The sequence below is a fragment of the Neoarius graeffei genome, chromosome 14 (assembly GCF_027579695.1).
Source record: "Neoarius graeffei isolate fNeoGra1 chromosome 14, fNeoGra1.pri, whole genome shotgun sequence".
Classification (NCBI taxonomy): Eukaryota; Metazoa; Chordata; class Actinopteri; order Siluriformes; family Ariidae; genus Neoarius; species Neoarius graeffei.
In genome coordinates, this window is record NC_083582.1 from 55,124,112 (window position 1) to 55,138,202 (window position 14,091).

Consider the following 14,091-nt stretch of genomic DNA (forward strand, 5'->3'; position numbering starts at 1 on the left):
GCCAGGCTGAATCTGCCATGTGGGGTTATTTCATTTCTGCAGATCCATTCCCATTTCACCACAGTACAGCTTAATCAGTTTATGATCCTTAGTGAAGTGGTTGAGAAGAGGGCGGCTGGAGCACTGAAGTCTGGGAGATGCCTCCTGAGATGTGGTGTTTATCTCACTCCGCGGCCTAATTACTGCAGCCTCGCAATTTTCTCTCAGCAACTACAGAAATATTTCCTGTCCAAAGCGGTCTTCCCTCAGGCGCCCGTCCTCTCTGAAGCTTGGGTTCTCGCTAACCCTTCGAAACGAAATGATTATTTGAAAGCAGCTGTAAAAGGCAGCCTTTAGGCGGCTGAGAGAGAGAGAGAGCCGCTGGGGGAGATGGAGAAGGTCCGCTAGGCAGGGAAAGAAAGGTTTATTTTCGGTGCGGAGAATCAGTGCCAGATGACAGACGGTGCAGAGATTGGGTCACTTCCTGATACCGACTACTTGGTGAGTTTTGTCCAGTCTACAACGTTTTCTCTCTTTCTCCACATTCCACTTTAGGACGCGCAGCTTTTCTTTGGCTTCGCTTGTGTTCCGTGCGGATGATGAGCGGCGGGAAGCTCAGGCCAAACTAACTTTCCGGGAAGTGAATGCAGATGTTTGGAGTTTGAGGCAAACTGGAGAACAAAGGAGGTCTAGCCTAGTTAGCTTCACCAAGGAAGGATGGAAGCTACGAGAACGAATTATAGTGTTTTAAAACGGCAGCTGATACGGATAGAATAACACACACACACACACACTTTAGGATAGAATGTAGTGGTGCTTTTTGTAACCAAAACAGAAAAACTAGAAGCACGAAGATAATCCTCAGGGACGCGCGAGTTAAAGATGGATGAATGAGGAGCATGAGGATATGGTAACACACACACAGAGGTGTGAGAGAGAGAGAGGTGTGTGTGTGTGTGAGAGAGAGAGGTGTGTTAGAGAGAGAGAGGTGTATGTGTGAGAGAGAGAATGTGTGTGAGAGAGAGAATGTGTGTGAGAGAAAGAGGTGTGTGTGAGAGAGAGAGAGAGGTGTGAGTGTGTGTGTGTGTGTGTGTTAGAGAGAGAGAGAGAGAGAGGTGTGTGTGTGTGAGAGAGAGAGAGGTGTGTGTGTGTGTGTGTGAGAGAGAGAGAGAGAGAGAGAGAGGTGTGCGTGTGTGTGAGAGAGAGAGGTGTGTTAGAGAGAGAGAGGTGTATGTGTGAGAGAGAGAATGTGTGAGAGAGAGAGAGGTGTGTGTGTGAGAGTGTGTGTGTGTTGAGAGAGAGAGAGAGAGAGAGAGAGAGAGGTGTGTGTGTGTGTTAGAGAGAGAGAGAGGTGTGTGTGTTAGAGAGAGAGAGGTGTGTGTGTGTGAGAGTGTGTGTTAGAGAGAGAGAGAGAGAGAGAGATCTGTGTGTGTGTTGAGAGAGAGAGAGGTGTGTGTGTGTGTTAGAGAGAGATCTGTGTGTGTGTTGAGAGAGAGGTGTGTGTGTGTGAGTGAGAGAGGTGTGTGTGTGTGTGTGAGAGAGAGAGAGACATCTGTGTGTGAGAGAGATCTGTGTGTGTGTTGAGAGAGGGGTGTGTGTTGAGAGAGAGGTGTGTGTGAGACAGAGAGAGAGAGAAAGAGGTGTGTGTGTGAGAGAGAGAGAGGTGTGTGTGAGAGAGAGGTGTGTGTGTGTTAGAGAGAGAGAGGTGTGTTAGAGAGAGAGAGAGATCTGTGTGTGTGTTGAGAGAGGTGTGTGTGTGTGTGAGCGAGAGAGATCTGTGTGTGTGTGTGTGTGTGTGTGTGTGAGAGAGAGAGAGAGAGAGAGAGAGAGATCTGTGTGTGTGTGTGAGAGAGAGAGATCTGTGTGTGTGTGTGAGAGAGAGAGATCTGTGTGTGTGAGAGAGAGATCTGTGTGTGTGAGAGAGAGATCTGTGTGTGTGAGAGAGAGATCTGTGTGAGAGAGAGAGAGATCTGTGTGAGAGAGAGAGAGAGAGAGAGATCTGTGTGTGTGTGAGAGAGAGAGAGATCTGTGTGAGAGAGAGAGAGATCTGTGTGTGTGTGAGAGAGAGAGATCTGTGTGAGAGAGATAGATCTGTGTGTGTGAGAGAGAGATAGATCTGTGTGAGAGAGAGAGAGATCTGTGTGAGAGAGAGAGAGATCTGTGTGTGAGAGAGAGAGAGAGATCTGTGTGAGAGAGAGAGAGATCTGTGTGAGAGAGAGAGAGATCTGTGTGAGAGAGAGAGATCTGTGTGTGTGTGAGAGAGAGATCTGTGTGTGTGAGAGAGAGATCTGTGTGTGAGAGAGATCTGTGTGTGTGAGAGAGAGAGATGTGTGTGTGTGTGTGAGAGAGAGAGAGATCTGTGTGTGTGAGAGAGAGATCTGTGTGTGTGAGAGAGAGATCTGTGTGTGTGAGAGAGAGATCTGTGTGAGAGAGAGAGAGATCTGTGTGAGAGAGAGAGAGATCTGTGTGAGAGAGAGAGAGATCTGTGTGAGAGAGAGAGAGAGAGAGAGAGAGAGAGATCTGTGTGTGTGTGAGAGAGAGATCTGTGTGTGTGAGAGAGAGAGATCTGTGTGTGAGAGAGAGAGATCTGTGTGTGTGAGAGAGAGAGATGTGTGTGTGTGAGAGAGAGAGAGATCTGTGTGAGAGAGAGAGAGATCTGTGTGTGTGAGAGAGAGAGATCTGTGTGAGAGAGATAGATCTGTGTGAGAGAGAGAGAGATCTGTGTGAGAGAGAGAGAGATCTGTGTGTGAGAGAGAGAGAGAGATCTGTGTGTGAGAGAGAGAGAGAGATCTGTGTGTGAGAGAGAGAGAGATCTGTGTGTGAGAGAGAGAGAGATCTGTGTGAGAGAGAGAGAGATCTGTGTGTGTGTTGAGAGAGAGGTGTGTGTGAGACAGAAAGAGGTGTGTGTGTGAGAGAGAGAGAGAGAGAGAGAGAGGTGTGTGTGTGTGAGACAGAGAGAGAAAGAGGTGTGTGTGTGTGTTCTTGAGAGAGAGAAAGAGAGTGTCTATGAAGTGTCTCTATCCTCTTCTGTTTTGGATATGTGTGTGTGTGTGTGTGTGTGTGTGTATTTGCCTTTTCCTCGCCTGGGTGCTGTCTTCTTCCTTGTTTGCACTGACTGTGTCAGCTTTCCTCTGAGTCACAGATCAGCCCAACGCTCAAACACTCCCTTCTGAGCAGAGTGTAACGCTTAACTTCTGTGTCAACTGTAAAAAAAATATCATTAAACTTGCACACTCTTGAAGATATGCTTTATTATTCTTCAGTACACAGCATATGTCTTTGCACCATTAACAGTTTGTGCACAGTAAAATCCATAGCCTCTTATAAACACCTACAGATGCATATTAACTCAGTGGTTACATATAAATCCAGGAAGTATGTAATGGTTCATTCTGCAACCAGGAAAATCTTCCACAGTCCAATGTTGTTGTTCTTTTGGTGCATGGATAGAGATGGTTCAACATGGCTTATGAGACGGAGAAGACATGCCTCTTGATTCCGCGGGAATCACGTGCATCCTGTGTGTTCCACACGGCGGATGAGAAAGATGAAATTCCAGGCATAGGAGAGGACAGGTGGGAATCCCTGTTTTCTGTAACCTACCTTTATGCGTGTGTGCTGCTTCAGTTGTATTAGTTAACCAGATGCAAAATAATGAGCTCGTGTTTATTTTGGGAATATTCTGTGTGAACCACTTTTCACTTCAGAAATATGCGCATTTAGATGTTATCTTCCATGATTTTAGCTGAAGCAAAATGGGCTAAAAGCATGTCAAGCGTTTCTTGCTAGTGTTATAAGCCACCACTTGTTTAGAAAGATAATTTTATTATTATTGTAAATGATGTGTGCAGTGTTTTAGAAATGCTGAGTTACTCAAAGTTCATGGATCTGGAGTCGTGGCTTTGCATGCCATCAACCTTACTGCCCAGGAGCTTGGACTCGACCTGCTCTGCCTCGCCACAGTCTACTGATAGTGACTCTGGAGATGCTGAAACCAGGTAAGGGACCTAGAGAATGTACACATTTCATGTTTGCATGATAAAGCTGTCAAGCTGTCCGCTGGTATCTAGCAAGACCGAATGAGGTTTGGTTTTCTACTTCGGTTTCATTTTCAGCTCTGTTTCTTCCCTATGTTTTGTTTTCTAGTCATATCATTGACAGTACCAGTCAAAAGTTTGGATACACCTTCTAATTAAATGTTTTTTCTTTATTTTTATTCATTAAAAGACACTTCATGTCTTTAAAGTAATGATGGATGTCGTTTCATTTTACTTAGCTGAGCGGTTCTTGACACGATATGGATTACTACAGTTGTGGAATAGGGCTATTTACTGTATTTTTATTATTTATTATTTACTGTTTGATCTCAAATGCATTAAGAAGGCAATAAATTGCACTAATTAACTGTTGACGAGGCACACCTTTTAATTGAAAAGCATTCCAGGTGACTATCTCATGAAGCTGGTTAAGATAATGCCAGTAGTGCGCAAAGTGACATCAAGGTAAACGCTGGCTACTTTGAAGAATCTAAAATATGAAACATAGTTTGTTTTTTTTAACACTTTTTTTTTTTTTTGTTTATGGCATAATTCCATATATGCTCCATATGTTATTTCATACTTGTGATGTCTTCAGTATTATTCTACAATGTAGAAAATAGTCAAAATACAGAAAACCCTATGAATGATTAGGGGTGTACAAACTTTTGACTGTACTGTAACTTTTTTGCAGTGATTTATGTAGAGCATGGTGTTTTGAATGATTACTGAATTTATTGTATTTAAAGAAATAAAAAACCCAAAATGTCCATCGGTACAGTATTATGTGTGTCCAGTAGATGTCATTATTGAATCCTTATGGTGGAATTCAAGGGCAGTTTGCCTTTTTTGTTGGATCCCGAAACAGTAACAAAACTAGAAGGGAACATGGTAGAGTGCATACCTCTGCCGAGCCACATATTATCAATATCAAAATCAAATCGCTTGAACCGAGGATAATACTAAATCTGGACACCAAATTTCATCAAAATCTGTTCACTACGTTTTGAGTTATGTTGGGAACAGGAAACAAAAAAAATCCTGGATCCACATACATATCCAGATTTGCATCAAAATCTAATACATTGTTTCTTGACCCATGGTCCACCTTTCCTCAAAATTTCATCAAAATCTGTTTACTACTTTTTGAGTTATGCAGGGAAGAGGCAAAGTTGGTGGAGGTAATCCTGACTCGTACAGATCAGCTAGTGTTCAAAGGAAAGTGAAATTCAATCATCCAAAAAGTTTCAACTTTTAGAGAATATAATTTAATAGGGTGGCACGGTGGTGTAGTGGTTAGCGCTGTCACCTCACAGCAAGAAGGTCCTGGGTTCGAGCCCCGTGGCCGGCGAGGGCCTTTCTGTGCGGAGTTTGCATGTTCTCCCCGTGTCCGCGTGGGTTTCCTCCGGGTGCTCCGGTTTCCCCCACAGTCCAAAGACATGCAGGTTAGGTTAACTGGTGACTCTAAATTGACCGTAGGTGTGAATGTGAGTGTGAATGGTTGTCTGTGTCTATGTGTCAGCCCTGTGATGACCTGGCGACTTGTCCAGGGTGTACCCCGCCTTTCGCCCATAGTCAGCTGGGATAGGCTGCAGCTTGCCTGCGACCCTGTAGAAGGATAAAGCGGCTAGAGATGATGAGATGAGATAATTTAATAGAATTGTATATTTTAGATTATTCTGGGTTCCTCCCCCCTCCCAAAACGCCAGTAAGTGGAAGTTAAAATTGCCCTAGGTGTAAAGGAGGGTACGAATGTATGCGTGCAGTGCCCAGTAATGGATTGGCATCCCTTCCAGGGTGTATTCCTTCATCATGGCAAATGTTCCTGGGATAGGCACCAGATCCGCTGCAACCTTGATCAGGCTAAAGTGGTTACTGAAAATGAATGCATGGTGAATGAATGTATTTGTAGAACACTCTTTACATTACCGATAGTCTCAAAGCAGATTAACAGACCCCTCAGTGATATTACTGTACATTGTTGAATGGTTAGTGATAAGGCTGTCACTAGGGGAGAGCGGGGAGACTTGAGACAGGGAGACTTGGTACAGTTTGTGTTCATTGTATTTCATTCCTTCTTGAGACTGGAGCTGTTTTGTCTAGTCAGGTTTTGGTAAACTGATATTTTTCTATCGCTGTACCAGCATTGTGTGTTCATATACAGTTCATATGTTACAAGTTTTGATGATGAATAAAAATTAAACCTCTTTTTTTTGTTCCATGTCTCCCCACCATGTCCCAAGTCTCCTGTCAATGTCTTATGTCTCCCCACAAAAAAATAATGTGAGAGAAAGTGAAGCCTGAAGGCCAGTATATGTGCCAAGCTGAGAAACTAATGTCGTGGTAAGAGGGTATAGTAAATACTCTCTAATGCAGTATGAATGTGACGCTACCTGCAAAGAATTTCACACAATCTACAAAAGCTGAAAACGTGTCCCAGGTCTTCCCACTCTCCCCTGTATAATGTTCTAGTGATCAGGATTCAGTATGCTGTAAGTAAGAAAGACATTAGTCACAGCCCCCACTTTATATTTTGTCACCAATTGGTATATCTCAGGATTAATGTTGCAAAGAAAAAAAGCAGATATCTTTTGATGTAAATTAACTTGGGATGTATTTTAATAATAGAATAAAGGGCGGGCGGCACGGTGGTGTAGTGGTTAGCGCTGTCGCCTCACAGCAAGAAGGTCCGGGTTTGAGCCCCGTGGCCGGCGAGGGCCTTTCTGTGCGGAGGTTGCATGTTCTCGCCGTAACCGCGTGGGTTTCCTCCGGGTGCTCCGGTTTCCCCCACAGTCCAAAGACATGCAGGTTAGGTTAACTGGTGACTCTAAATTGACCGTAGGTGTGAATGTGAGTGTGAATGGTTGTCTGTGTCTATGTGTCAGCCCTGTGATGACCTGGCGACTTGTCCAGGGTGTACCCCGCCTTTCGCCCATAGTCAGCTGGGATAGGCTCCAGCTTGCCTGCGACCCTGTAGAACAGGATAAAGCGGCTACAGATAATGAGATGAGATGAGCTGATGAGATAAAGGGCTATTCAGAAAATAGCAGAGGATAAGCACTGCTTTAAAGTGGCATTCCACCATTGGATGTATTCTTTGGCATAAAATACAATATATTTTATGACAACATGACTAGACAGAGAAATCTTTTAGCTTCAAAATGATATATCAAACATAATTTTTTGACAACGACAAGTATATTAATTTTGCGACCAAAGTCACCTACCCTTTTAATTTCCGCGCGGTAGTGAAACATGATGTCATCGGCAGGTTCCCCTTCTTGTGTACCACGTCACGTGTGACGTGGCACAGATTATCAGCAATGGCGGATAGAACGCGATTTCCACTTGTCGATTGCTGTGCCGATATTCACCATCGACCGTCTCCTTTGGGCATCACTTGCTATTTTCCTTCGCTTCTTTTCCGAAGCTGACAATCGCGTTCTATCCGCCATTGCTGATAATCTGTGCCACGTCACACGTGACGTGGTACACAAGAAGGGGAACCTGCCGATGACATCACGTTTCACTACCGCGCGGAAATTAAAAGGGTAGGTGACTTTGGTCGCAAAATTAATATACTTGTCGTTGTCAAAAAATTATGCTTGATATATCATTTTGAAGCTAAAAGATTTCTCTGTCTAGTCATGTTGTCATAAAATATTGCATTTTATGCCAAAAAAATACGTCCAATGGTGGAATGGCACTTTAATATGTTCATAACAGCTAAGTGGTTCTTTATGTGCTTAACACTTTAATTTCCTGTTTATAGAAGCTTTGCTTCTGCACTGATATGGAAAAATTTTCTACGAACATGGCACATAGTATTACTTTCCCTTCAAATGCTAATTTTGCCAGTTTTGGTCACTGGAGGAGTGTACTCTAAATAAAGGATATCTGTTTCAGGAGTCTAAGCAACTCTCCCACAAATTCATCTTGAGGTCTTTTAGAAGGAAAATGAGACTTGAAAAAGAATTCATAATTCTAGGAGACCATGACTGAGCTGTTGACTGGATTCAGTGGAAAGAATAGCTTACCATATACAGTAGGTGGTATTACATCTCTTAATGGGAACAAAAGTACACTATGGAAACCTCTCATATCTCGCTTCAGGTGATCAGGAACCAGCTCACTCACGATCAGATACACGCAACACTTGACTCTTGATTGACTGGCGTGGCTTTTGTGTGTTCTTTGTTGGCACACTTTCGCTGCAGGTGAAATTCAATATTTATGATAGACACTGAACACAAGAGAGCACTACTGCTGCTTTTAACCAGGGGTTCTTTACCACCTCGTGTTTTAGCTACTACACAGGGAGTTCTGAACAAATACTCTGGCACCACATCGACGATGAATATAGGATAACTAGAGGAGTGTTGTGAGAAGTTTTAATGATTTAAATTTCAAGAGGTGATGAATGAAGGATTCGCAGCTACATGGGCAGCATGTTTACAGTGGAGCGTCTAGTTGAGTTTTTACTCCGAAGAAAAAAGAAGTCATACAAGAGAGGATCATGGAAAAGCCAAAATTATACACTTCCAGTTAGCAGGTACAGACAAGGACTTTGAGATTTTTATCTTTCAGGGTAAAAATGTAAAGATTTCAGGTTATTATCTTTCAAGCCAGAACTGTAGTCTGCATTTATTCATTTTGGGTTCGTGTAAGGAGGATAGTGCATGTGGTTTCTACATTCATCAGGTTTGAAAATTTGGACAGAAATCTAAAAACTCATTAGGGTTTTAGTGGAGTGATGAGATAAAGTATCTTTCCATAATGGTTTTAGAGCAGACTTTACTGGCATACAGTGGTGCTGAAAGTTTGTGAACCCTTTAGAATTTTCTATATTTCTGCATAAATATGACCTAAAACATCATCAGATTTTCACACAAGTCCTAAAAGTAGATAAAGAGAACCCAGTTAAACAAATGAGACAAAAATATTATACTTGGTCATTTATTTATTGAGGAAAATGATCCAATATTACATATCTGTGAGTGGCAAAAGTATGTGAACCTTTGCTTTCAGTATCTGGTGTGACCCCCTTGTGCAGCAATAACTGCAACTAAACATTTGCGGTAACTGTTGATCAGTCCTGCACACCGGCTTGGAGGAATTTTAGCCCGTTCCCCCGTACAGAACAGCTTCAACTCTGGGATGTTGGTGGGTTTCCTCACATGAACTGCTCGCTTCAGGTCCTTCCACAACATTTCCATTGGATTAAGGTCAGGACTTTGACTTGGCCATTCCAAAACATTAACTTTATTCTTCTTTAACCATTCTTTAGGAGAGCGACTTGTGTGCTGAGGGTCGCTGTCTTGCTGCATGACCCACCTTCTCTTGAGATTCAGTTCATGGACAGATGTCCTGACATTTTCCTTTAGAATTTGCTGGTATAATTCAGAATTCATTGTTCCATCAATGATGGCAAGCCGTCCTGGCCCAGATGCAGCAAAACAGGCCCAAACCATGATGATACCACCACCATGTTTCACAGATGGGATAAGGTTCTTATGCTGGAATGCAGTGTTTTCCTTTCTCCAAACATAACGCTTCTCATTTAAACCAAAAAGTTATATTTTGTTCTCATCCGTCCACAAATTTTTTCCAATAGCCTTCTGGCTTGTCCACATGATCTTTAGCAAACTGCAGACGAGCAGCAATGTTCTTTTTGGAGAGCAGTGACTTTCTCCTTGCAAACCTGCCAAGCACACCATTGTTGTTCAGTGTTCTCCTGATGGTGGACTCATAAACATTAACATTAGCCAATGTGAGAGAGGCCTTCAGTTGCTTAGAAGTTACCCTGGAGTCCTTTGTGACCTCGCTGACTATTACACGCCTTGCTCTTGGAGTGATCTTTGTTGGTCGACCACTCCTGGGGAGGGTAACAATGGTCTTGAATTTCCTCCATTTGTACACATTCTGTCTGACTGTGGATTGGTGGAGTCCAAACTCTTTAGAAATGGTTTTGTAACCTTTTCCAGCCTGATGAGCATCAACAACACTTTTTCTGAGGTCCTCAGAAATCTCCTTTGTTCATGCCATGATACACTTCCACAAACATGTGTTGTGAAGATCAGACTTTGATAGATCCCTGTTCTTTAAATAAAACAGGGTGCCCACTCACACCTGATTGTCATCCCATTGATTGAAAACACCTGACTCTAATTTCACCTTCAAATTAACTGCTAATCCTAGAGGTTCACATACTTTTGCCACTCACAGATATGTAATATTGGATCATTTTCCTCAATAAATAAATGACCAAGTATAATATTTTTGTCTCATTTGTTTAACTGAGTTCTCTTTATCTACTTTTAGGACTTGTGTGAAAATCTGATGATGTTTTAGGTCATATTTATGCAGAAATATAGAAAATTCTAAAGGGTTCACAAACTTTCAAGCACCACTGTAGATGTTGGATGCTGTGGGAAAATCAAATGATTAATCAGGATCTTCATTTCATCTCATCTCATCATCTCTAGCCGCTTTATCCTGTTCTACAGGGTCGCAGGCAAGCTGGAGCCTATCCCAGCTGACTACGGGCGAAAGGCGGGGTACACCCTGGACAAGTCGCCAGGTCATCACAGGGCTGACACATAGACACAGACAACCATTCACACTCACATTCACACCTACGGTCAATTTAGAGTCACCAGTTAACCTAACCTGCATGTCTTTGGACTGTGGGGGAAACCGGAGCACCCGGAGGAAACCCACGCGGACACGGGGAGAACATGCAAACTCCGCACAGAAAGGCCCTCGCCGGCCACGGGGCTCGAACCCGGACCTTCTTGCTGTGAGGTGACAGCGCTAACCACTACACCACCGTGCCGCCCTGGATCTTCATTTGTCTCTCATTTTTGCAAAAATATTTAATATGCCACCTTCCCACTGCTTATACATTTCGTACGTCACACCTTTTTCTGACTGCATTGTTCACATATTTAGGGCAGGTTTTCAGGACAGTTTTTTTTTTCTATCTAGGGAGCTACCACTATATTCCATAGCAGAATTGCTGAACTCGTAAATGTTGTTTCTCCAGCAGGCCCCCTGAGAGGAAGTCAGTCTATCTGAACCACTCCCTAGAAAGGGAAAGCTGTCATGTGCCACCTTCCCCCACTGTGCCAGTCTCTGTGACCCCTCTGGCCCCGCAGACCTCCTCCACTCCAGCTCCGAAGCCAGGGACACACTCCTGTAAGGAAAGTGCGAGTATAAGGAAGCGCCGCCGTCTTGCTGCCAGTCCCGGAGGCCTGCACTGGAATGCTTCAGGTATGCCACAACCTGGGCACCCATCAGAAAAAGACATGTGTCTTCACTTTAAGGATACTTTACTATGCCTTTACTGTTAGATGGACGTCCTTGGTAGCATTAGGTAGCTATGACTGCATATCCCGAACAGAACTTGACCAACAAAACCATTTTCCATTTACCAAGCTAGCATCAGCTATTTACAAAAATGTTTGTCTAAGTCACTGTATAACATTATACAATGATACAAACAAGCATGAAATTGGTTTATTTAAGCGAGACCATCATATGAATCAGGATTAATGTAAAAAAAAAAAAACCTACAAAAACAAACAAAGCAAGCAAACAAAAAAAAAACTTTTGGCATAGCTTGCTAATTTAATTAGCTACCTAGATAGCAAGCTTACACCCATATAAACATGCCTTTAGCTTATTCTACGGTAGATCAGGGGTTTTCAAAGTGTGGGAGAGTCAGCCCCCCCATAGAGCAAATAAACAGCGCCCCCCCCCACCAGAATTTTTGTTGTTGCTATACTTAAAGGAACAGTCCACCGTATTTCCATAATGAAATATGCTCTCACCTGAACTGAGACGAGCTGCTCCGTACCTATCCGAGCTTTGCGCGACCTCCCAGTTAGTCAGACGCAGTCCGACGCGCTGTCACTCCTGTTAGCAATGTAGCTAGGCTCAGTATGGCCAACGGTATTTTTTGGGGCTGTAGTTAGATGCGACCAAACTCTTTGCGCGACCTCCCAGTTAGTCAGACGCAGTCCGACGCGCTGTCACTCCTGTTAGCAATGTAGCTAGGCTCAGTATGGCCAACGGTATTTTTTGGGGCTGTAGTTAGATGCGACCAAACTCTTCCGCGTTTTTCCTGTTTACATAGGTTTATGTGACCAGTGATATGAAACAAGTTCAGTTAAAAAAATTGAAACGTAGCGATTTTCTATGCTATTGAAAGTCCGCACTATAATGACAGGCGTACTAACACCTTCTGCGCGCTTCGGCAGCGCATTGATACGGAGCTCAGATATCAATGCGCTGCCGAAGCGCGCAGAAGGTGTTAGTACGCCTGTCATTATAGTGCAGACTTTCCATAGCATAGAAAATCGCTACGTTTCAATTTGTGTAACTGAACTTGTTTCATATCACTGCTCATATAAACCTATGTAAACAGGAAAAACGTGGAAGAGTTTGGTCGCATCTAACTACAGCCCCAAAAAATACCGTTGGCCATGCTGAGCCTAGCTACATTGCTAACAGGAGTGACAGCGCGTCGGACTGCGTCTGACTGACTGGGAGGTCACGCAAAGCTCGGATAGGTACGGAGCAGCTCGTCTCAATTCAGGTAAGAGCATATTTCATTATGGAAATACGGTGGACTGTTCCTTTAATGTTCCATTCGTATTTAAAAAAAAATGGTTTTTGTACACATTATTTTTTTTCTTTTACACATTTTAAACATCTGTGCTTTTTGAAAACATCTTTTTTACACATTTTAAACATCTCCTAGCATCGTTAGCTAGCACCTCTTGGCAGACAACACACTGTGGCAGTGGAGCATCTTCAGATCCAGTCCATGAAAATCCAAACTTTAAATAATCATGGTCATACTTCCTTCTTTTTTTGCTTGGCCCAGACTCTGTCTCCTCACTCACTGTAGCTTTAGGTACTAAAAATCGATCCATTTTGTCTCTGGCAAAGGCTAGCTGAAGTTCGCGAAATGTCCGCAATAGTAACTTATTCTGGTTTACTTTTCCTCACATTGCGCTCCCCCGAAGAACTCTGGCGCCCCCTAGGGGAGGCGTGCCCCACACTTTGAAAAGCCCTGTTCTAGATGATAACACAAGGGAAAGCAGTCTGTTATATTTTTCTCTACCTTGTTTCAGTTAACAAGATGATGTAAAAAAAGACAAACCATATCTTACTCTTATATTATAACCAAACTACTTACTCTCCATCCATCAACTGTCTCCATCAATAGCTAGTACACTGATGAGGACGAGGTGGTACTGAGCGACTCTGTTCATGCACAGTAACCTAACATACAGAGTGTGCTGAGCCAGATTGTACGGACCATTAATCCTGTCTGGCTGAGTATGAAGCACACATCAGGGCCTGATGGAATGAAAAAAAAAAAAAAAGCCTCAGTTTTAGCCACAATTACAGGCCTAAATGTTGGTAGGGATATGTTAGCTTTCCTGAAAATTGGTCAGGACACATAGTACCATCCCTATCTAAATGTATGCCTATGCGTTGAGTTGTACTTGTCTTTAGACATCATATAATAGTATTATCAAGCTCAGTTTTTCATAGTTTTTTTAATAAAATACGACTGTTTTGCTGCCAGTTTGTTAGCAAACCTTTGTGTATGTCTTGGTGTTTTTTTTGTTTTTTCTTTTCCCATCACACTCAACCCTGGAAAAATAAATTAGATATGGAAAAGACTTCTATAATCAGCTTTTCACAAATCTGAGCCAATATTTGACTCCTAGATTTTCTTTACACTCATAATATTCAGAAGCCTTAAACATATTGTCTATCTATAAACTATATATAGTGGGTATTTTACACACACACGATATATGTGTGTGTGTGTATGTGTATATATCTCATCTCATTATCTGTAGCCGCTTTATCCTTCTACAGGGTCGCAGGCAAGCTGGAGCCTATCCCAGCTGACTATGGGCGAAAGGTGGGGTACACCCTGGACAAGTCGCCAGGTCATCACAGGGCTGACACATAGACACAGACAACCATTCACACTCACATTCACACCTACGGTCAATTTAGAGTCACCAGTTAACCTAACCTACATGTCTTT

The 14,091-nt window shown here is 42.9% G+C and overlaps 1 protein-coding gene across 4 annotated transcripts in view; it reads left to right on the plus strand.

Moving 5' to 3' along the window:
- Positions 1-249: 249 nt before the first annotated feature.
- The window catches only part of ankfn1 (ankyrin repeat and fibronectin type III domain containing 1), a 161,842-nt gene continuing 148,000 nt past the window's right edge, over positions 250-14,091 (plus strand). For 3 of the 4 annotated variants that reach the window (XM_060940063.1, XM_060940064.1, XM_060940066.1), the window contains exons 1-4: positions 250-480; positions 3,430-3,554; positions 3,831-3,977; positions 11,062-11,288. In XM_060940063.1, coding sequence (XP_060796046.1) covers positions 433-480; positions 3,430-3,554; positions 3,831-3,977; positions 11,062-11,288 — 547 coding nt within the window. In that variant the 5' untranslated portion in view covers positions 250-432. Of the gene's footprint in view, positions 481-509; positions 907-3,429; positions 3,555-3,830; positions 3,978-11,061; positions 11,289-14,091 lie in introns of those variants that run through there. The other variant, XM_060940065.1, reaches the window with a different exon arrangement.